The sequence below is a fragment of the Vespa crabro genome, chromosome 7, assembly GCF_910589235.1.
Source record: "Vespa crabro chromosome 7, iyVesCrab1.2, whole genome shotgun sequence".
NCBI lineage: Eukaryota > Metazoa > Arthropoda > Insecta > Hymenoptera > Vespidae > Vespa > Vespa crabro.
In genome coordinates, this window is record NC_060961.1 from 7,258,156 (window position 1) to 7,281,823 (window position 23,668).

At 32.5% G+C, this 23,668-nt stretch overlaps 2 protein-coding genes across 2 annotated transcripts in view; both read left to right on the plus strand.

Moving 5' to 3' along the window:
* LOC124425631 overlaps positions 1-3,598 on the plus strand; it is a 46,314-nt gene extending 42,716 nt beyond the window's left edge. Inside the window, exons 6-7 of the mRNA XM_046966199.1 lie at positions 3,414-3,425; positions 3,543-3,598. Of these exons, the coding sequence (XP_046822155.1) occupies positions 3,414-3,425; positions 3,543-3,598 (68 nt within the window). The remainder of the gene's footprint in view (positions 1-3,413; positions 3,426-3,542) is intronic.
* Positions 1-23,668, plus strand: part of LOC124425600 (zwei Ig domain protein zig-8-like) — a 43,825-nt gene that overhangs the window by 10,087 nt on the left and 10,070 nt on the right. Inside the window, exon 2 of the mRNA XM_046966137.1 lies at positions 12,106-12,383. Within this exon, the coding sequence (XP_046822093.1) occupies positions 12,227-12,383 (157 nt within the window). The 5' untranslated portion in view covers positions 12,106-12,226. The remainder of the gene's footprint in view (positions 1-12,105; positions 12,384-23,668) is intronic.

Consider the following 23,668-nt stretch of genomic DNA (forward strand, 5'->3'; position numbering starts at 1 on the left):
ACTGACCACACCAGTATAAATTAAAACCACTTTCAGCTGTATAAACTAAAAGAGAACAAAAGACTCTTTTTCCAACAGGTACGAAAGCAGAAAGATTTGATCGTAAGGGTCCAAGGAAATTCTCGCATTTCCTCTACGATTTCACTTCTAATCTCACTTTTCCTTTCCTTCTTTTAACTCCCTAGCTTAAAGAATCTCACGTATTCCACATTACTTTCTTCTCTTTTCCTGATTCATCGGTGAAATACGAATTCTAATGTTTTTTAAATGGTGTTTAATTTAATTGGAAAACGTGTCCTTAGTTTATCTAAGAAAGAGAAACGCGAACGCGAAAATTAAAAACTTTTACCGTTGATTAATATAATACTTGTCAATAATAATGAAATAAAATAGAAGTAATAAATTAAAAATAACAAAAAAAAAATAAAAATAAAGTAACGAAGTTTAATTGCCATCCAATCGAATAAGATTTGTTTTTTTTTAAATATCTTTCGTCATTGACAAGAGTGCTCTAACGATTTATCAGACGTCTCTAAGGAGAATTTGAAAGATTATCAATTTGTTCGAAAAATCGTATCAATCTTCGAGCAATCAGAATATTCACGATTTTTCTTTCTTTTTATTTCGATATTCGATGAGCCAATCTTGTTACAATGAAATACTATCTATTTCTGATATCAAAGTCTCTAATAACATTCGTAATAATAATTGTAATAGTAGTTAGTAAAACTTGTTCGATATCGATGTTTGCACCATCATTAAAGTGAAGACAGAATCAAAGAAAATAACAGCAGATGGTGCCAACAGATCGGATTCTTCTTCGTTTCACCGAGCACGGAGGCAACGGTGAATATTTCATTTCATTTTCGATTGAAATACTTTCTACGATGCCATGTTACATCCGACGTTAATTTATCAACTTCTCAGGCGTAGATAAGTTTTCTATCTCTCCTTTGTAATATTTCAAATTTCGCGGTATGCTCGAAAAGATTCTAATAGAATATTAATTCGAACTTTTATTTACGATATCTGAGTCGCTAAGATAAGAGCGACGTTCTTTATGTTTTTTCCTTTTCTTTCTTCTTTTTTTTTTTAGCTCTATAATAAAGCAGACGATGGATGTTCTATCTTCCTTTTTCTTTTTAATTTCAAAGATTTCAATCCTTTGAAATTCATGGCAACCCTTCGCAACGCGATCGCCTCGATCTTCGACGAACTTCTACTCTTAAGATGCAGTTTTAATTATTCCAATCTCTCAGAAACGAGTAGCTATGGATAGTAACGGCGAGCTTAACCATTACGACGATTAATCCAACTTTATCAGCAGTGATCCGTACTTTTTCATTCGACCAGGATATACCGAGGTCGTGGGTGTAGTCACGATCGTACCTTCATCCACGTTAGTTTTGATATACTTATAAAACGATGTGGTGGTAGTAATGATTAAAAATTTTTAAAGCCTCCCAAAGGTGACTTCGAAGAGCCTCTAATAAGGTGGTTACTTTTAACAAGGTACCTTTCATGGCCGAGTACTCTTCTGCACAATCTTTTGAATATAGAACGGCGACTTAATGACTGTTTTTTTTTCTTCTTTCTTTTTTCCTTGTCGATAAGCTCAAAAATAATGATCATCGATATTTGACATTTTTTCGATACTTAATTTCAAAGATATCATATGATAAAAGAGACACGTTTAAGATTGAACACGAAAAGATTAGTTATATTTCACCTTAGAAATATTACATCGAATAATATTTTGAAAATAAAAAATAAATGTCTATTTATTATACGTGAATACGAGAAAAAATGAAAAAGAAAATATATGCTCGTGTATATATATACTTACCTACGTTTGACTGAGTTCCAATAAAAGTGATTGTCATGAATAAGCAAGAAGATATTATTTTCTGTCGGAATCGATTTACAAATAGACCATTAATATTACATGCCTCCATAAGATCGAACTAGGATCGTGAGAGGAGACGTTTCGTTTGTCGCTCCTTCCTTCCCTCCTCAAAATTGCTCTCTGACTACCTTCCTAAAAGAATCAGTGCTCCAGGCACGTTCAACAAAATGCACGTTACGATCATTGAACCTGTTCACCTATTTCTTCCTTTTTCCTCTCTGTCTCTTTATTGCAGTTTTTGATAAATCTAAACCTTTTCGTAACTGATCATTCTATTTGTAAATTTATAGGTTTTCTTCTCTTCAAAAAAAAAAAAAAAGAAAAAGAAAAGGAAGAAAAAAGGAGAAAAAGTTGCAATTTAATCCTCATGCTCGAAAATAAAAGACAAGTATTAAGTTAATTAAATATATTCTATTTGATATTTTGACTTAGAAAATCGAGAAAATGTAATAATTTTATTATTTCTTATGAAATAGTTATTTGATTATTGGCCAATTATTTTTGATAACGACACAAGTCTTTTTTATCGATCTTTACTTAGAAACTAGCTGTAACTTAATTTTCTAAAGAACATTTTTACTGCTTCAAGTAGTTATAACTCTGTCAAATTTGTTGAGTTTCGATATGAAATTATAAAAATTTTTACTCTTCGTTGACGACAAGCTTTAAGGAGATGCAAACGAAACTATTTTTCCATATATTTTCTTTTTTTTTTTCGTACTAAAACATCCACTTGAATCTTTCAGGGTACTTGAAAGTCTCCATGAAGTACTTTATCTTCCTGACCGTTACTGCTTCATAGTTATATAACAAACAAAAAAGGAAGAGAAAAAAAATTACGTTCGTTTCCTCTCTCTTTCCCTCTCTCTCTCTCTCTCTCTCTCTCTCTCTCTCGAAAAAAGGAGAAATCTTTATAGAATTCGCGTATACAAATTCGTGTCCACTCGTTGAGAAATGGAAAATGACTTCGTTTTTCTGTTTGGCATTGATGTAGAATTATCATAAAACCGGAATCCGCAAAACGTCAATCTTCCACATCGATGAATCTCCATATTTCTGTCTTTTTCTCTGTGTCCTCCTCTCTGTGTTCGTAGTCGACCGAGCACGTAAGCACGCGTGTCTGTAGCAAGTCGAGCGGATATATCGGATATTTTACGTTTCCATTCGCGAACGTCAAATAAAAATGTTTCGCTCGTAGCACAAAGATAGCGGCAAACGTCGAAATAAAACGTATGATACTACGACGAGAGAAGAAACGTATGCCAATCAATGCGGCCTACGTATTATTCTGTAGAGGAGCAAGCATGTATTTACAAGTTTGAATTTTCATGAGTACTGTGTTTGATTAATACGAATTTATGCGTTAAGTGCTATTTGTACATATTGATATCAATCGAAGCGATGTTTGTCGCAATTACAATATACTAATGCTATCTATAATATACATAATATAAATAAATATTATAAAAATATAGATATAATTTTATGTTACATGAAATTTTCACAGATGCTATTATCCGTATTATTTTTATCATGCATGGTGATAATAAAAAATATACATTTGGATAAAAAGGAAAACATTTAAATGTTTGAAAAATTTTTAAATGTTTTGAAAAAACTGAGTATATTTTTAAAGTGGATATGATGGAAGCCTTCGAAATACGACACTCTCAACGTTCCGAACAAAACTAACTCATAAATAATTTTTCATGTTTACAAACCTTGATCCTACCGAAGATTGTATCGCATATAACGTAATTATCCAACGAGTGCTCATTTTATTTACAAATAATCAAAGTATGTTAATGTAAAACGTAGTAAATAAATAAACAAACAATCACGATACTAATATTTCAGTTTTCTTTTTGTTTTTTTTTTCTTTCATAAAACACTTCGAAGATATTTTCTTTAAGAAATTGGATATAGTGATAATTGTAATAAAATCTTGATAAATCTTAAATCTATATTTCCTTTCTCATTTATATTCGTTAAATGTTCTACCGTAACTCTTCCATGCTCGAATTACCTAGTTCCGGTAACAAAGTGTAATAATAGCGTGTGTCTTGATTCTTCCATCGATTTAGTTCGCGTAAATTTTACTATAGAGCTCCATTATACGAATGGACACGTTTGACTAACGATTCCTTCATTTGATGCTCGCACGCAGAATACATTTTCTGAGTGAACACGCGAAACGTCGAACTCGATGTTCCTTTCATTCATTGTAATCTAATAGTTAGTGATAGATAGTAATAACTTGTCAATCTCAAGCTTAAAATAACCCACAATCTAATAATCCTAATTCCATTCTTCTTGACGATGACCAAAGTCCTCTCTTCTCTTATTAACTTCTATATTTTCCATTCCATGAAATCCAACGTCCGACGTCGAGTCCGTCGTCGAAACTTTTCGATGGTTGCTTCGAAATCCCTTTAAGTGAGTTTGATATTCTGAATATCGAACGACGGTCGATGCTTTCAGCAAGGTCCCGAATACTAAATCGATTTCAGAAATTCCAATGATTCCCGATAAAATAAGTCAGTATCTACTTGATCATTGAGTATCGAAAATTCTGAGTGTTTTCGAATCACTCAATCATTGAATTCCTTTTTTGAAGTTTAATCGAAGAATTTAACGAATCCTCAGATTTCTAAGCATTTCTTTAATGTTAGTTTAAATAAAGAAGAAAAAGATCGATATTCTTTTCAGGGAATCCTATACGTGAATTTCGATATTGGCATCAGAGAGAGAGAGAGAGAGAGAGAGAGAGAGAGAGAGAGAGAGAGAGAGAGAGAGAGAGAGAGAGAGAGAGATCGATCGAGGTACCGATAACCTGAATCTAACGTTTCCAATGAAAAACCACAGCAACTTTGTTGGAAACGATATGTCGATTACGACTCGAGCATTATCGCAAGCTGGGATTTATTCTTCAGGTACTGCAATCCTCTGTGAAAGAAAGCTTTTTGGTAGAACGTAGACCTTGCCAACGTTATCGCGAAAAGTGACAACGTGTAGCCGCTTAGTTTGGCCACCTAAAGAAGAAAAAGAAGTAATAGAAGTTGGAGAAGAAGAAGAAGAAGAAGAAAAAGAAGAAGAAGAAGAAGAGATGGAGGTAGAGGAGGAGGAGGAGGAGGAGGAGGAGGAGGAAAGAAGAGTACTGGAGAACACAGTAGCAGGAGAGAATCGATCAGAAGGATTCCCTCGAGTCGAATCCCCAAATGACGTCGCTTGGTCTTCTCTATCCTTTTCTTCGACAAAGGACACTCATCAAGATTTTCCTTGAGACGAAAGAAAGAATCTAACTGACCTTCTCTCTTTTCGATTCTCTGCCACTCGACTTTTTTATAACTCACTCCCATATACTTCCTCACATTCCTCTGGCCCATCTCACTCTCGACTACTCTTTATCGGTAATTAAGTCACACGGTACTCGTGCGTCATAGAAGCGTCGTCCTACTTGTGTAAATGTCTCTTTAAAACGTCTCCTTAGCGAGTACTTTAATGAGCATACTAACGTCTACGAACGAACTGCTTCGTTATCATCGTTTCAAGGTCACCGGTTAAAGCATCTGCTCTCTTCATCTCGTTAATGTTTGTCAGACGTCTCATCTGTTCTTTCTCGTTCAATGAGTAATGTAATTAGTAGAAAATTCATTATTTCCATTAAAATCTATATCTTTTCCTTATCTTTTTTTTTGTTCTTTTTCATTTGCGACAATAATGTATTACAATTCGTATTTACTAATCGATGTGTTCAACAAAGGCCTAGTTTCGTTTCTAATTAAAGCTATGTTTACTGAACGTCCAATACACATATTAATTAATTCAGGTTATTATTAAAGACGTCGTGAATAAACATGAAACCTACATATACAGAGACATTTATAAGTATATGTATACGGTGCTACATATATACCTGAGCTCGTCATGAATGCTAATGAAGATGGTAAACTTTTTCGGATCTCAAAGCGAGCATTGGAAGAGACTTACGCTCTTTTTGCGAGGGACACCCTCGCTTGATATTCAATATGAGCGTCACCATAAAGGAAGAGAGATACCGCAATGTGGTACCGGCCAAGAGATATCACTGTTCTCTGTGTATGTGCGTCGCGTGTTTTACTTCTCAAAGGTACGCTAAAAATAGCGTTGGAGATAACAAAAGATGGGTATATCCTATCTTCACTCTATGCATTTAAAAGAAAATTTGAAAATTTTTTCAAATACGCCATGAGTTTAAAGATTTCCATGCTGTTAACATGATTTTACAAAACAAGCAACTATTTCAACGTCTGAATCGAGTGAGAGAGAGAGAGAAAGAGAGAGAGAAAGAGAGAAAGAGATATTTATTCAAAAATGATATTAAAAACATACTCTCTAGGTATCGTTCGACACACATACGTTTTCGATTATTTCGTCTGAATACCAAATACTGCTTTTTCATTATTCTCGAAGAAAATAGAATAAAAAGAAATAGTAATAGAAAACCAAAGAAATTCGTTCACGATTCAATACTGTTACGAACGTGCTACGTCAGAATATCGCGAGAAATGGAATTGCCTTAAACACATAAATAAAATATTTCACTTTAGCGGTTAGGAAATGCTGCAGGCCTGTGCTCCGCATCGCTAACAAAAAAGAAGAAGGAGAAAATAAACAAAAAAAAAAAAAAAAATTCGTACCGAATTGTATTTTGGCATAACCATCTTGCTAATTAAATCCCACTTGTATTGTTCTTCCATTGTATCTTACATTTTAATGCAATATATTTGGTATTTCATACATCAGGTATTAATGAGACTCCTATTATTATATTATTTGATAGAATCTTTTCATAAAACGAATATGTTAGGCAAAAGAATAAAAAGTAATAAAAAGAGAGGATCTTTTCGTTTTTAAGAATTGAAAAAATATTTCATTTAATTTTATTTCGCTCTATTTTTCTTCACGGCATTTTTGATTTGAAGACGTCTCTCACGTAATGTTGTCTGATCACGTTTCACTCTCCACCGCGTTCGTACTTACGAGATTTGCTATAGTATAAATATCGACGCTATGCCATCTAGAAATTCGAAAGGAAAAAGCGAATACTATTCACTGGTAGTAGTAGTAGTAGTTTCAAGCCGAAAAGCAGTATCGTTACCCTGTCTGAAATCTTTCAAAGTCTTACGAACTTTGTCGTTGCATCGTACAGTTCGTAGTTTGCAGTCTACATTCGCTATTTACTATGTACATACCTCCTCCTTTCCTTTCGTTTCCATTTCTTCTATGTCACGTATCGTACGAATGAAATTTCTTTCTTTCTTTCTTTTCTATTTTTTCTTTTTTTCTTTTTCCCTTTTTTCTATCGTTCTGCAAAGAAAACGATATTCGAAACGTCAACGAAATCTGCAAATCAATTTTATTATGCTTCTTTCCTTTCCAAAAAAGAAATAAAGATATATATATATTTTTTAAATACAGTTAATAAACTTTAAAAGAATTTCATAGAATTTCATTTAAGATGTATTTTATTTACGATAGATCGTAGAAAATGAAACGCTTGGAACTAAAAATAAAGATACCAAGATTTTGGTAGAAATAAAATAGAAATGATCGCCTGTCGTAGAATGCAGACGTTGACATTTAACCAATGAAAAAAACAACGTACCAAATGAATAATAATATAATTGACTGTCAATCAATTCCAAAAGGGATGTTTCGGTGCAAGCGTGAATTTTATTACCGTGAATTGAATATTCGATATTTAGTCGAAATATTTGCACGATTGATTTCTTCTTTCCTGAAACAGAATCATCATCGGAGAGCTACGCAAATGTTCGATACAACAATATAATCAACAGGTTTATTGTTTTATTTAAGATAATTATTAATCAGTCACTGTTTACTTATGGATTTCCTATAATTATTCTCATTCGAATATTGAACGGTATATCAAGCTTGAAAATGAAATGGAAGAAACGAAAAGAATTAAAACAAAGAAGAAGAAAGAGAAAAATGGCATTTATTATGTCTGTTGAAGTGAATTGTAAAATTGTTATTGCATTAACGAGACTTAAAAGATAGTACGAACATCTCGATAAACGACTGCAAACGCGAAAAGTTGACCGGTTGCTGTACGCAAATTTTATTCGAAGATCGTAATGTTTGCATTGCAAATGGGTTTACTTCGTTATTCGAATACAATGGGCAGACAGTGTCCAAGACTATGCGGCAACCGGTGGTGCGTTTATTTCGAAATAGAAAGGGCGAGCCATGTTCTACATATATGTATGTGTGTGTATGTGTGTATTTATAAGTGTATCGATGGATGTATATATTGTTCTGAAAGAAGTCAGGAAATCTCGAGCTTTTCGCTTTAAGATTGCACGCAGGTTTTAACGTGCGCGAACTTGGAAAGGAAACTGGAAAAGTTTGCCATCGCTTTACTGTTACTTTACTTGTGCTTTCTTGCTTCTTACTCACTGAATGAGATCTCGAGTCTTCCAGAAGATCAATGTTTAATATAGATATATGTAATAAACTTTAAAAAACGAATGTAACAAACTTGGATATCTTTTTATCTATACAACTACAACTTCGTTTCGATTTAATAGATAACACGAAGCAATGCTGTGATGAAAAATGAAACTGCGTCTATCATCTTATATTTATCTTTTAAATTAACGTTGTTTTTTTTTCCGTGCAATTCATGTACTACATAGCTACACGCATTTATATGTATACATCAATGTACACATATTTAACATGAAATGCGGGCCGAAAGTTGAGTACATTTTTTTAAGGTAAATATTCAAAGGATAGTGTATATATATATATATATTTATATGTACATCGTATGAGTACACTCGTGATTCCGTGACATCTCTTAGACCCCAAAACTCTAAAGCTGAATCGTGCCTTGGCGTTGCCTTTTCATTGATTAGAAGTTCTCTTTTCGCGTGTTTCCTTTTCGCGTTCTTTCTCTTTATTTCTTTAGAACTAGAACATCTAGAGAATCAGAAACTCTTAAATTAATATTCGCGAGTGATTACGAATTTTTGTAAAAGTTTCTTATAACTTTTATAATTCAAATTTAATCCTAACATGTAATTTTGTATTTTTTCCTATTTTATCTTTTTACATTTTTATTATAGATTACAATTATATATTAACTCGATTATAATTTCGACCATTTCCATGATTCTTTGTCTCTATAGGTACGTATCATCGTTAACGGAGAATGCAATTCGCAAATGACAAGTCCTAATCCCGTTACTTCAAAATTAGTTCTCGTGTCCTTCTCGAATCGCAATCTAACTGACTTTCAGTTGAAACAAAGTCAAACAAAGGAGTACTCAGTTCTACCGTATATTTAATCCGACGATGAACGTTTGTTTGTTATCACAATGCCGTGAAATTGTTCCTTCTTATCGGATGAGTTTCATCAAAGCCATTTCGTTAATTTTGTCACGTCACAAGAGAAGACAAAGTCTCGAAACGTATCTCGAAACGATAATCAAATAAGATCAAAAGCGATCAAACGGTTCTCGATGTGCCTAACAAAATATTTAATCGTACTTTCGTCTCTCGTATAGAATCGTTTGTTGAAACGTTCAGATCAAACGTGATTTAGTCTCTATTCGAGACCTCGAGATTATTATGGAAATATTTACTACCCGTTTGATTTGAAAGAATGGAAAAAGAAAGTTTTTTGCGTTACTAAAAGTCACCGAAAATGAATGAACATATTACGGTGTACATTTGTGCGAGTCAGTGGAATACGTTATGTTACGATGTTCCGATGTGCAACTATTTGCTTGGTATAATGGATGAACTGGAACGTGAAGGAGAAAAAGAGAAATTAGAGAGTGGGTGAAAAGAGAGAGAGAGAGAAGGAAAGAGAGAGAGAGAGAGAAAGAGAGAGAGAGAGAGAAAGAGAAAGATAGATAGATATGTACGGCGAATGAAACATGGACGAAAGCAATGGCTCGAGAAACATTTATACTTTCGCAAGGACTTCTCAGTGGAAGAAAAAAAATTGCCGACTAGGATAACGTCATTCGCAGACGTTAAACTATAATATTTGCCATGTGCCATCTTCGAAAATATAAAGGATAGTGATAATATTTAATTGTTATTTATAACATAAAGTTTTATCTTTCTCTTTCTAAAATGTATCAAATTTTATTCTCTCTTTTCCTTTTCTTATCTTTTTCTTTTTGTTTTAAATATTTTTAACATTTTTTTCTGTCTGTAAGTAAGACATTTTATATCATTCCTTTTTTCTTTTTTTCCTTTTTCCATTTCATTATTTATTGTAAATATTTTTCATTCATTCATTATATAAAACGATTTAATATCGTATTAAAATTAATCGACGCTAGATCGTCGTAACGTTGGAAACGGATTAGAGCATTATATTGAGTTGAAAATAACAAAAACAAAAAAAAATGGACGAAAAGAAATGTGTAGACAGATGTAGGTATTATGAGGAGACGTAAATTTGATTTACATTTCGTTTTTCTCCAAGGCGATACGAGTAGAGTACGTACAGGTTCGTCGGTGTTCAAAGAGAAATCGGGAGGTCTTTTTAAACATGAAGAAGAAATGAGGGAGGAGAGAGAGAGGGCGGGAGTAAAACGAGCGACCGTTTGCATAGAAACTTTCGTATCGTCTGTCGATAGGAAAGTTGAATAAAATTCCAAACTCTTTTGGGGTTGGTTGCTGGTGAAAAACGGAGAGGAGATAGGCCGATAGCTCGAAATGCTTGAATGGATCACAGCCCCATCGAAAGAGAAAGGGGTGGAAGGTGGAAGGTGGAATTTTTGTAGGTTATATCGATAGATACTTGTATACCAGCGTATACTCCAATGAATGTGCACTTGTATCTCGGCCAGATAACCGTCAAGCCGTCCTCTTTCTTTCTCTTGCTTTCTCTTCCACTTCTTTTTCGACACTCATCCATCTCTGTTTATTCGCACACCGTCTGCTAAAAACTGAAAACGAATTTCTCACTAGGGCAAGAAAACGAACCTTCGCAATATTTCCCTATAACAAATTCAACTGACTGAGAGATGTGTATAATACTCAAAAATGTTAAAAGTCGAAAAATAAATTCGATCGGATAAAAAAAAATTTCTTTTTTTTTTTTTTTACTTCGTCTCTGCACAAACATTATTCCCCTGTAAATATTTGTAATATTTGTAATTTTTATAATACAATCGATACAATTTTTTTTTATCGTGAACGTTTCAAGTTTATTAAATCAATTCGTTCGTTGTAATCGAATAATATTTATTTGAAAAAATATTCTTTCTCGTTAATTTGCGATCCGTGTTTGAACTTAAAAGAATTCGTAATATTTATTCGATTATTAAACGCGTCAATAAGTAAATATATAGAAAGAAAAGATAATTGTTCTGAGATTTTAAATATTACTATTTTCCTTCATTACATCTCTACAACCGTGTAAACTTTTACGTTAAGTTGATTGACTTTTGAACCGTTTATCTGGTGACTCCCGTCACAGGCAACGCGTAATCGTTGAAGTAGACTATTAAACCCTCTGCGTGAAACTGACGTTAAAATATCGAACGCCTGTGCACTTCCCTTCGATAATTTAAATGTCGAGAGACGAGCTATGAGTGCCCAAGCGCTACGAGTGCAACTGTTATTATCCGAGTGCAACGATAGTCCCTATTGTACGTCACTCGCACCTGTAGCCACATTTGAGACCGATCCTACGTGGATGTTTCCCTATCGTTATCTCAATCATCATCAAAAGATTTACCACAGTGATTACTTTTCTTTTTCTTCGTAGTTTTATTTTCACCATTAAATTTGATCCTTATGAATTGGAAAACACGAGCATTTGCAATGTTTTTTTAAAAAGATATATAAATGGATTTTTTGTAATTTAAAAATATTGCAATACAAAAATTTCGAAAATATAATTTGTTGATATTTATAATCAACTTTTTATCTTTGTCATCATTTGTTATGCAAATCCACGAATTTCTCGATGTCTGTTCGTTTCTTGTTAATCATATAAACATACATACATATAATGTATGTACACCAAATGTAACTAAATTTTATTTCGACAACGTTCGTTGACTGTAATAAAAATCGATCACTTTAAAAAGTTTTAAAAGTAAAATGTTATCATAAATTTTTCATTTTTTATTTGCAATTCGTGAACAATTTAATTCGTGTTTCAGACGGACAAGTACGATAATTTGCGATCGTTCTGAAAACGATCCCCAGAGGTGTCACGTCAGCGAAAATCAAGATTCCGCATTGAACATCGAAAGCTTCGGGGGATGCGAAAACCGGTGGACGATGTCGACAGGACCAACCTGGGGGTCAAGGTTGTTCCTCGCGTTCGCGACAACCACGATCGTAATCACCAATTATCAGTGCCACTGCGAGAGGACCCATCTACGCGAGAAGCTTGTTAACGGCTACCGAACGATGAGAAATATCACTGGTTTGCAAGGTGAGTTTGCGAATCAATAACGAAGATAGAAAAGTAATTATTTGGTCTTCTAAAATTTTTAATCTTTTCCTTTAAGAGATCTGGATTGAAAATTGTAATATTTAATAAAATTTAATTAAATCGGTCGTCAACGATTACGATTAATGATATTATCATTACAATATAAAAAAAAATTTTTTTCAGAAAACGCCTAATTGAAATGTCCTAATTGAAAAAAAAAAAATAGCGACAAAATAAGGTCACAAAGAGATATTTAATTAATTCCTCTAACGTATCTAAATGACATGTTACTTTTGCATAGACACAAAAACTACATATATGTATGTCCTAGTTCAAATGAAATCGACGAACGCGTATTCACGTACGTACAGACGCTATTTAGGTTATTCGAAACTAAGAGAATTTCTCGCGTCTAACGGGACAGGTATCTGTGAAAGTCTCTGTAATTGCCTAGCAAAAAATTCCTACCAATGAAAATCTACTGTGACATTCGAAAATCCTCGTCGCAAAAAATCTCTCAGGGAAAGGGTGAGAATCGAATGCGATCCGTATAGCGAGCCTATATTTATAAAGCGAAAGGCTATCGGACAAAGCCCATGCTAGTTTCCGACCGTTTTCAAGTCAGTTGTTTGTACGAGGAAAAAAATATTGTTGAAAAAAAGAAAAAAGAAAACTCAGGGAACAGATGGCGAGTGATAATGCATGAATGAGAATTTTCAATATTTGCTCACTTGCTCGAATTCTTCTTCTCTCTCTCTCTCTCTCTCTCTCTCTCTCTCTCTCTCTCTCTCTCTCTCTCTCTCTCTTTCTCTCTCTTATATCTTTTACGTGATATCCTATGTCTACTATTTCTTTTTTATGTCTCTCTTCCCTCCTGTTTTTTATTTTTCTTTTTTGTTTTATTTTTTTTTATTTTTATTTTTTTTTTTTTTTTATTATTTTTCTATTCAATGTAATTTCGTATCATGAATATGTAACTTACATTAATTGAAATGAATTATTCATTTATCTAAATACGTACTTTAACGTCGTTTACTTTTTGTAACATATTTTCTTTAATATTATCCGAATTTTTGGATTAATTTTCGAATTGATTCAAGGGTTAGAAAATTTAATCAAAATTCGCTTCGATATCTACTTTCCAGTGGGAGAAGGAAAACGCGTGGGACCGAGACCACCTTTCCATTCTAATATAATAAACGGCGCGCGAAGTCGAAGTGCAAGGAGGCGCGCACCGCTTTAATTACCCGCTCCGGAGTTGATCACTATACGTGGCTAATCCGAGCTACCGACCCAAACCTGCCGGTGATTCGTCTGGCGCAAAAGTTGCACGGAACTTTCTCTTCTCTCTCATACCAACCTCACCGACGAACTACCAGCATCCCCTTCGAGCTTACCTCACGATCTATACTTCCTGCGCACTAGCTCGAGTGAGCCAGGAAAACTTTCGTCTCTAGGCCGAATTTTACGAGCGAGCCCAAAGCGACCGTCCTTCTTTAACACCGTACAGATGTTATATGTTCTCTCGATGTTCCTCCATCTCTTTTCCTTTTATTTATTATTCAACGAAGAATCCCAGCTCAATCGTTCGATCTATGCGACAGAAGTTGAAAAAAAAATAAAAAAAAAAAAAAATAAAAAAGATAAGCCAATTTACTTTAACTCGTTTCCACTTCACTATCGTATTTTCTCTAACATCAACCGATACTTCAGTTTGATGTTCAGTTTGATACTTCGTGTTTCCTTATTTTCATTTAAATAAAAATATGAAAAAAAAATTAATTGCTAAAGTTTTCATATTATATTATTTATAAAGAATTTATGCTTTTAACAAACTTTTAAAATCTTCATTTTATTTTACATGAGAGATTTTAAACAGCTTCACAATACTGTGTTTCTTTTAGTTTTAAATATGTACGAGATTGAATCGGATTATACGAATCACCATGGTTACATTTTCATAAAGCTTAAACAATTGTTAGAAGAATTTTTACAGTAAAGTCAATAAAATCGAATACTAGTTACCAATGATTTTTGATCATTAATGTTAAGAGTTAACGCGTTAAAGATTGTTCTTTAAAGTTGTTCACCACATTACGCTAGCACCGTACAAGAAGGGTACGAATAAAATATGAATTAGTGTGTAAAAGACATTTTTATATGCAGTACAAATAGTAATGCATCTAATAAATGCAAAAGAAAGCCATATGTCAGATTATACTTCTCTAAAGATAAATTAGTTAAAAAGTGTTTGTTAATTATACAAATAGCTAAAGAAAGAAAATCACTGATATTTTGAAATTTAAAATATGTCAATATGATAATGAACATTAAGTAGAATAAAAAATATGACATTTAGCCTGAAAAACGTAAGTAAAAAAAAAGTAAAAATAAATGAAAATAAATAAGAATAAATAATAAAAATAAAGAAATTAAAATTATTCGATACATTTCTTTGAGAAATTATTTTTAAAAAATTATCGTCGATAAAAGCACCATTTTTTGATACCATTTTTCTCTTCAAAGAAAATGAAACTTTTTCAAAAGTTCGATAAAACTGTGTCCTCATTTTTAAAATGTATCCTTGTTCATAAAAATCTTTCAAGAATTTTCCCATGTATTCATTGTTAACCATTATGAAAAACCATTATAAAATCAGGTGTGATAAATAGCTTTAACTAAAGAATTGATGATATTACCATTTCTTTTTTCTACCTTCTTTTCATTCTCTGAATTACCATCGGAACTTTTTGATACGGTTTAATTATCGCGTAAAATAACCGAAGAGTTCGGATAAAAGTAAAAGGAAAGTTTTATTTCGAAGGTACAAGAGACTTAGAAAGCACTTTTTTCCATGGATATTCAATAGCCATGATTTTTCATCATCTTTCTTCATCTTTTTGGTTTTATTCGTTGTACATTCGATGAGATTGTTAAACTGAAGAGAAAGAAAAAGAGAAAGAGAAGTAAAGAGAGAGAGAGAGAGAGAGAGAGAGAGAGAGAGAGAGAGAGAGAGAGAGAGAATATAACGAAAGAAGAACTTCTTAGTATCATTAATATTAAGGTTTACAAGTGCAAGAAACCCAGAGTTTGAGATAAAGTAAAGATGAGGTCGGATTGAGAGAATACGATGAGACCGTTTGCAATTATAGAACTCTTTCTATCTCTCTTCCTCTCCCTCTCTTCTCTCTCTCTCTCTCTCTCTCTCCCTCTCTTTCTTTCTCTTCAACGGAAACCCAATCGTTACTCGTTATATCGACTGTAACAAAGCGCAAAGCTCTCGATCAGTTTCATTCTCAATTAATTCTCAATTTGAGAACACGCAAATGAAAAGAATTTGATCAACCATCGCTCGTTTAGTTTAGATTAGGAATTAAAAATAACAAGTTGCTTTTTTACGATTACATTTATTTACTTATATTCAACAAGAAAAGTAAATCCTGAAGTATCTCGTAAGTAAAAATTTTCCAAAATAATCCTTCCGAATAATAGTACGACCGATTACGAATGATCTTGAATTCTTCTTTCTGAAAAACATCTCGCAAATAATTCATTCCGATAATGCGGATTCATTTCACGCTTAAAGGATGGATGTCATCGAGTATGCTGTAATTTTCAACGAATCGGGACGAACCTATTATAGGGATATATGCGAAATGGTGATTTACGTTTACCTGTCCGTATGATTTATTCGAGCGTCGCATTTATGTTCACTATGGTATAGGGTGTTCCTTAAATTGTTGGAGCTAAACTTTATGAACAATCGATTTATTATTGATTTTATCGATAACAAAATAATAGTTAAAAAAAAAAAGTAAATTTTCAAACATTCGATATTCGAAATAAAAGTAGTTATGTTATTACGATTTTTAGCCGATAGTTTTGGAACACTCTATATACTATTCACACAGTTTCAAATATTAGCGATCGTTTGGTTATTGATATTGGCGGTGGTCAACTCATTGACCATATCTATCTATGTATATACTTACGTATGTAATTGTAAATCGAATACAGCATACCTATATCATACGAGTGGATCATATTTGTGTAAGTATAACTCTTAACGACATAAATTCTCGACGTCGTCGTGACCACCATGACGATAAAGATCGTCGCGTGATTTCAAAGTGCATTTACTTCCTTTTCGTACGAAAAAAAGTGTGAAAAAACTCTTATGTTTTCCTGCCTTGTCCTGGACACTCTATCGATAGAACGATTTCGCTCGTTCTTGTTGTCGTTGTCGTCGTCGTCGTTGTTGTTGTTGTTGCTCCCTTGAGGCAACGTGTCCCATATTACTAGCCGTTAATTGCATCGAAAACGTAAATTGCATAGCATACCTTTCATGTAGTCCTGCAAACTGTCGAATTTCCAACAGATAGAGACTTTCCTATCAAACTTGAATCATGAGTATTCGAGGCAAAAGTAATATCCATAGATATCACTTGGACATACTTTATATATAACTAAAGTTGCATCGTTCATTTTCCATTATAAAATTTATATACGGTTGAAATAAGAAGAAAGGAGAAACTTTAAAGGGATCATTCGTTTGTAAAAACTTTGCGTCTCATGTCGCCTCGTAAATGTTTACTTTTTTCTTATATATATTTTTTTTTTATCTTTCTTCTTTTTCCTTTTTAACGACATTATAATATTGAAAGTGGAAAAACTTTGGACCGATATCTTAGAATATTCTCTTTCTCTCTTACTTTCTTTTCCTATCTTTTTCTTTATCGACGAGTCAAAACGCTTGGACACGTAATACGTGAGAAAATATTCTAAGTGCACTTACCTGTTATCGCGCGAATCTCGTTTAAAGCTATTGCTACATTATGCCGTAAATGTACGGTCCTTCAGTTATATTATCAGAACTGGTAGTAGTTCCTCCAAATCCTCATGAAATTTTGACGAGATGATTTGATTTAAAAATAGATACGCATTTAATAAATGTCCTTGGATTATCATTGAAAATGGCAAACGGTGAAAATTTTCAATTATAACGTTATCAATGTATGAATGGATCAAAATAGCTTAAATATGTATGATCTACAGATTTAAAAATCTTGTCAACGCTGTTAACGAAAATGTCCAAATTTCGAATGATTTTCTCGCTTCGTTGATGATTCTGTTTAATCGAATTGTCTATCGAAACACGGATTACAGTTTTCCAACTCCGTAATGAAGTAATGAATTGCATTATTAAACGATGCATAAGCTTCATCATTGACGTGGAAGTGATCGGGACATTATGAAAAGTCAGTGTGTACTCATACGGATTGTAATTCTGAATCATATGAATTATTGGAGTAAAAAAAGAAAAATAGATATTGATCAGTTAATCGATGGACATCTGTTTACAAAAAAAAAAAAAAAACTAAGATCAAACAAAGAAAATAGTTTCTATCATCCGTCGTCGTTTCGATCTCAATCCTCGCTTTTATTGAGTGTATTTAATAATTTCATAACGCAAACAAACACGAAAACATTACGCTAGGTTCCTTTTCTTAACGTTTCGTTTAAACTAAGTCATGACTAAAATATTATTTTGCGACCAACCTAGATTTTCAGTATTATTTTCAAACTTCTATGCACGGAAGTTTATTAATACGACATTTATTAACAATTTTCTATATTATACAGAATCATTTAATTATAATACATAAGGTATATGAAAAATTAATTAAGTTTTACAAAATGACGTCGATCATTTACAAGTACCACCATTACATTATTACATTCGTTCTATGCTCTTGATTCCTTCTATAATCTTGATATATATATATTTCAAATTCAAATAACAAAGCATGTATTGAACGTACACACATAATATACATAAAGTTTGTAGAAAATGAAATAATTAAAAAAACATAAAATTATATATAAGAGAAATGCTAACGAAATGAATAAATTAAATTATTCGTACAATATAATATAAAGCTATTCAGATATGTATGTATAACGTACATACATAAAATCTTAGGAAACACAATATAACAGTATAGTCGAAGGGAATTTACAAACGGATTAGATTCGGAGTTACTACGTTATTGGGATAGTCTTCTTGGAATTACTACGCTGCCTCAGTATTAGAACTATTTTATTGTTAAAGTCGAAATTGAAATAAACAATATACCATCTGGAATTCAAAATTATTGCTTTAACGTCCTACTTATTATAAAGTCTAGCAAGAAATGGATTTCCCGTAAATACAAAAAAAAAAAGAATAAATATATCTACTGTTATTATCAAAGTAAATAAGCGTGTGTATATAAAATAAGTACGTTCGTGTATATAAAATAAGTTTCAATGAACTTACACGCACAATAAATCGATCTGAAAATCAATTTGGAAAAATGCTGATGGAAAGGTTATAGGCGGATGAATCGGGACGAGTTTTCCGGCTTGAAAAATGTAGAAGCAATTTCGGACTGTGCAGCTTTTAAATCTTGTTCCATTTAACTTCGTGGCATGACAATCCATATTCGTTGGACAGTATAACGTAATTTTCAGTAGTACCAATTCAAAAATAACGAATACATTGTAACCATGTGCGGAGATTCTTTTAGTATTTATTCGAGCAACAAGTATTTCTCGTAGCGAAAGATGATATTATTTTTCGTAGTGAAAGATATATTCTGTACCTCTTGTATTTTCTTTTATTTTTACTATTTTTTGATTTTTTTTTCTTTTTCTTTTTTTTTTTTTTTTTTTTTTTTTAGAGATATGCTGTACACGAGTCCAATAATTATTACCTAAATAGTATAAAAAACAAATCGTATTTTCACGCAGTAAGAAAATTTGTTATATGAAAGAAATATGGAAAAATAAAAGAAAGAAATATATATATATGTACATATACTCATACAATATATATGTATAGATATACTATATATATAATCTATACCTACTTCTCCCCTTAATGATGCGTCAAAAAACGGAAGTAATATTTCCACGTGATAATTTGAAACCTCTGGGAAGTCTGCCTAATTGCTTCTCGCTGCAAATTCTTTTTTTCCTAACGATCCTTTTTTCTCGTCGATTTGCGTTTGAATCGTTAACGTCTCGTTTTCCCATGTTAATCCCAATCATATAGAAGGTTCATCCGTACGAGTTCATCTCGTTAACTCCTGACAGCCGAATACCACATACACGTAATATACTTAAAATACTTTTTGCTCGTTTTACAGCATGAGAAACGGAAACGTCGGGATCAGCGAACATATATATGCAATGTTTAAATGTTTCTACAGTTTTTCTTCCTATTCATCTCCTACTCACTTTTGCCCGACGGACAAATTTATTTTATATTTTCTTTTTTCATGGCTTATCAACATGACGAACGAACACGTTTTAACGTTAGCATTTGTTCTATGTACGGAATATCTCGAAAGTTGCTACTGTAATATTATATCTCCCTTTTATTTTATATCCGGTATAGACAATTCTTATATATTCACGCATATGTACGAATACTTTTAAAATATTCAAATAATACATATATATATATATGTTCACACATAATCGATACACACATAATCGATAAAGTGTTACATGCCAATTATTTTTACTAAAATTATTACAACCATTTACTTTCTTTTCTCCGATGAAATGGCTAGTAAAAAAATAAATAAATAAATAAATAAATAAATAAATAAATATATAATTTGTAAAGTTCTTTAACTTATCTCTTTGAATTCTATCAAGCAGATTATAATTACAATGTGCAAACACATTCCTTGAAATATCAACTCGCTGTACACGTCGCTCTGAACTTGTTATCATTCTGTTGCACAGTGAAACCGTGGAAGATACTCGAGGATGACGTACTTCCTTGATTAAGTAAGTTCCTATCGAGAAGTCATGAGAAAGTAGTACGAAAATTATGAAATATACTAAGACAGTGATTTTCAAATAATGAGAAGTTAGATAATATCTATCATTGTATATATTATTAAGTGAATCTTCTTTTATTAATAAAATATACGTATGTATGTAAAACAAAGTAAAAACTTGCTTACTTTATAAATAAATCGATTGTAAAACAAATTGTACATGAAACAATATTCGCATAATGTAAATTATAATTCTTAATTAAGAAATATGATTAATAATTAAAAGAGAGTATATATGTACTTATAGTTATGTCTGATATACTAAAACTGAGTTAAACACTCTATACCGTATGATGTCTATATACGAACTAAATTCGATATTGACATAGAAGTTTTAAGAGACCTTCAGGCTAGAATTTTCAACAACAAACTAAAGTAGTAATAGAAAAAACGTACTAGAAAAACATTACGTCACCTATAATACCCATACTTTATACTCCTAATAGATTTTATAATCGTTCTGTCTAAGAGTACAACTTCTTTAAAAATAATATTATCTTTAAAATAATTTGCTAAATTTTTCTCTTATTGCGGATTTTTTAATCACAATTTTTTTAAATAAAATTAACAAAATCAAATGCTGAGGAAAAAGAAATTTGCATTGAGTGCTCCTTGAAAACAAAAAAAAAAGAAGAAGAAAAAACTATTCTGCTAAGAAACAATTGAATTTTTGTGCAACTTACGAATCGATAGTTGACCATTCGAGTGTTTAGCCTCTCTCGGACATAACATGTGAGAAAATTCGCTAAACGTCGGTTTAAAATATATGAGAGTGGCGGGGAGGAGGGGGGGAGAGTTAGCGGCACGTTCCACCGATGAAAAACGACCGACAAGACGAATGATCCGACGTTCTCGTGCTTTTGCCATAAGGTGATGCGTTGAAACAAATGGTTTTCGTTGGATGTATATTTATTAGAATCGTCTACTCCCATCAGCTCGAGCCCCTTTTGATCGTCTTCTTTCAAGTTTGAAGAAAGAATAGAAATAAAAGGAATCAAAAGGAAAATGAGATCTCGTGGAAGATCTTTACGAATGTCCTTCTCGTGACAGTTTCTCCAATGTAAATGAAACGAATGTGTTACAAAATGAAACTGATGACTTGCGCGATTACATAGCACTATCATTATAACATATACATGAATATTTGCTTTTTTTTAATATAAATATAAAAAAAAATCTACATAGACGGATTAATTTAATTAAATAATTCAATTAAATCATTGGATTAATTAATAAAGAACGCATTACAATTTAACTTCAGAATAAAATTTTCAAACATAATCAAATTAATAATTATTAATTCTAATAATAATTAATTGAAATAAATTTTGTACGAAAGGCTGTTGTATCGAAACAAGTTTGTGACTTTTAGTTTTTCTTTTGTTACGTATTTAAAAAAAATATAAAAATAAAAAACATTGCATGAACGTAGAAAATTTTTTCCATAGAGAAGATCTCATTTGATTCGATGTATTTTTACGATACAACAGTGATTGGTCAATTTCACGGATAAAAAATTCGCCACTAAAGCAAAGGGATTTTAAATTTGGGGAAACATCGATCGTAACGAATCACAATCGAGAAACGACTTTACCATTTCCCGCCCATTTATTCCAAACGTTTATTATGTACGGTTTCTCCCCCTTTCGTTTCTCTCTCTCTCTCTCTCTCTTTCAACTATTACCTTCGCGAATTTTCGGCAATATATAATCCCACCCTCGACAATGCAGCTAAGCGTTAATTATTTGAGTTATATGGTCGACGATGCGGATCGAGGCTTGAAGGTCCATCGTTGAAAGAATCGCTAGCAGAGAACGGACGTCGATAATAGAGCACTTTGGGTCAAGTACTTTAATCTCGAACTGGGAGCGACGAGCGAAAAAAAGAGAAAGAGAGAGAGAGAGAGAGAAAGTGGAAGAAGAGGAAAAGGGTAAAAAGATGACTGTACATACGATGTATATAGATATATATATATATATATATATATATATATATATATATATATATATATGTATATGTGTGTATGTGAGAGAGAGAGAGAGAGAGAGAGAGAAAGAGAGAGAGAAAATGGCGGGAGATTTTCAAAGGAAAGTTCTAACCTCTCCCCTCCCCATTAGTACTAATGAAAGGCACGTGCAATAACTGACCTTTTTCTCTCCCACTCTCATCACCATATAGAAGTTGTCGAATGTCTAATGGACGCGTGGAGCTTAATTAACGCCCTTTCGCGTGAACACATATACGTAAAAAAAAGGTAAACAACTTGACAGTTTTTTCCGTCCTCTACACTATTTTGCTTATTATTATGTTGGTCATTTGTAGATTTACCTCTTGGCTTTGACCAATGTCGTTCATACTATCTCTTTTTTTTTGCTTTTTTCTCTTGCAAAAGTTAAATCAAGTATAGTCACAGCCCTAGCAACGCTCTCCAAAGAAAAAACCGGACACACAAAGAACATCATTGCAATTACGCAAGATTCTAACGTATTTTCCCTCAAATGTAACTTGCTATTCTTCTCATTTCACTTCTCTTTTCTTTTTTAACTATATTATATTATTCCTCTGAAACTACACATTTCTTATTGTATAAATTATTGCACATAGGTATAATGATGTTTGCATTAATGGAGTTATAATTAAATTAGTAAAGTTGAAAGGTAAAGTTTGATCTTCAACTCGTTAAAAATCTGTCGAGAATTGTCGTGTCCTTGTCATGATTTTAGATATTCCTAATAGTTATGGAAGCACGATTGAAAAGCAATCAGGAAACTCGTGATGCTGTGAAAATCGAACATGAGAGCTAGCCGTTGTTTCTAAAATCGAATGGCGACACGAGAAAGTGCCAGGTGCCAATTCGAATTTACGGCCAGGATTATAATGTAACGCGTGGCGTTTTAGTGTCACTAAAATTATACACGAACGCTTCTAGGATTCTACTCGTCTTTGGAAATTGCTCGAATAAAGGTGGCACGCGTCTCGTGAGGAGTAATTAAAATGAGTGAGAGTTCCTAATGTATTATGAAATAGACTAAGATATATATATATATATATATATATATATATATATATAGAGAGAGAGAGAGAGAGAGAGAGAGAGAGAGAAAGAAAGAGAAAAGGAGAGAAGAAAATGTCCAAATGAGGCTATATATATATATATATCATATATAATATATATGAGATATATGAGATTGAAAATTTTTTGACCTTAATACTTATCCTTCATTTCATGATCGATCGATCACATAAAGCGTCTTATATACCGTTAAAAATTAAATGGCCTAATTATTGTTGACTCAGATGTTGTCAACAGTTCGATAGACACAACTCAAACGATCTCTACGTCCACATCTATTGAATTTGGTGGTTGGTTAAACTAGAAAGCCTCTAGTT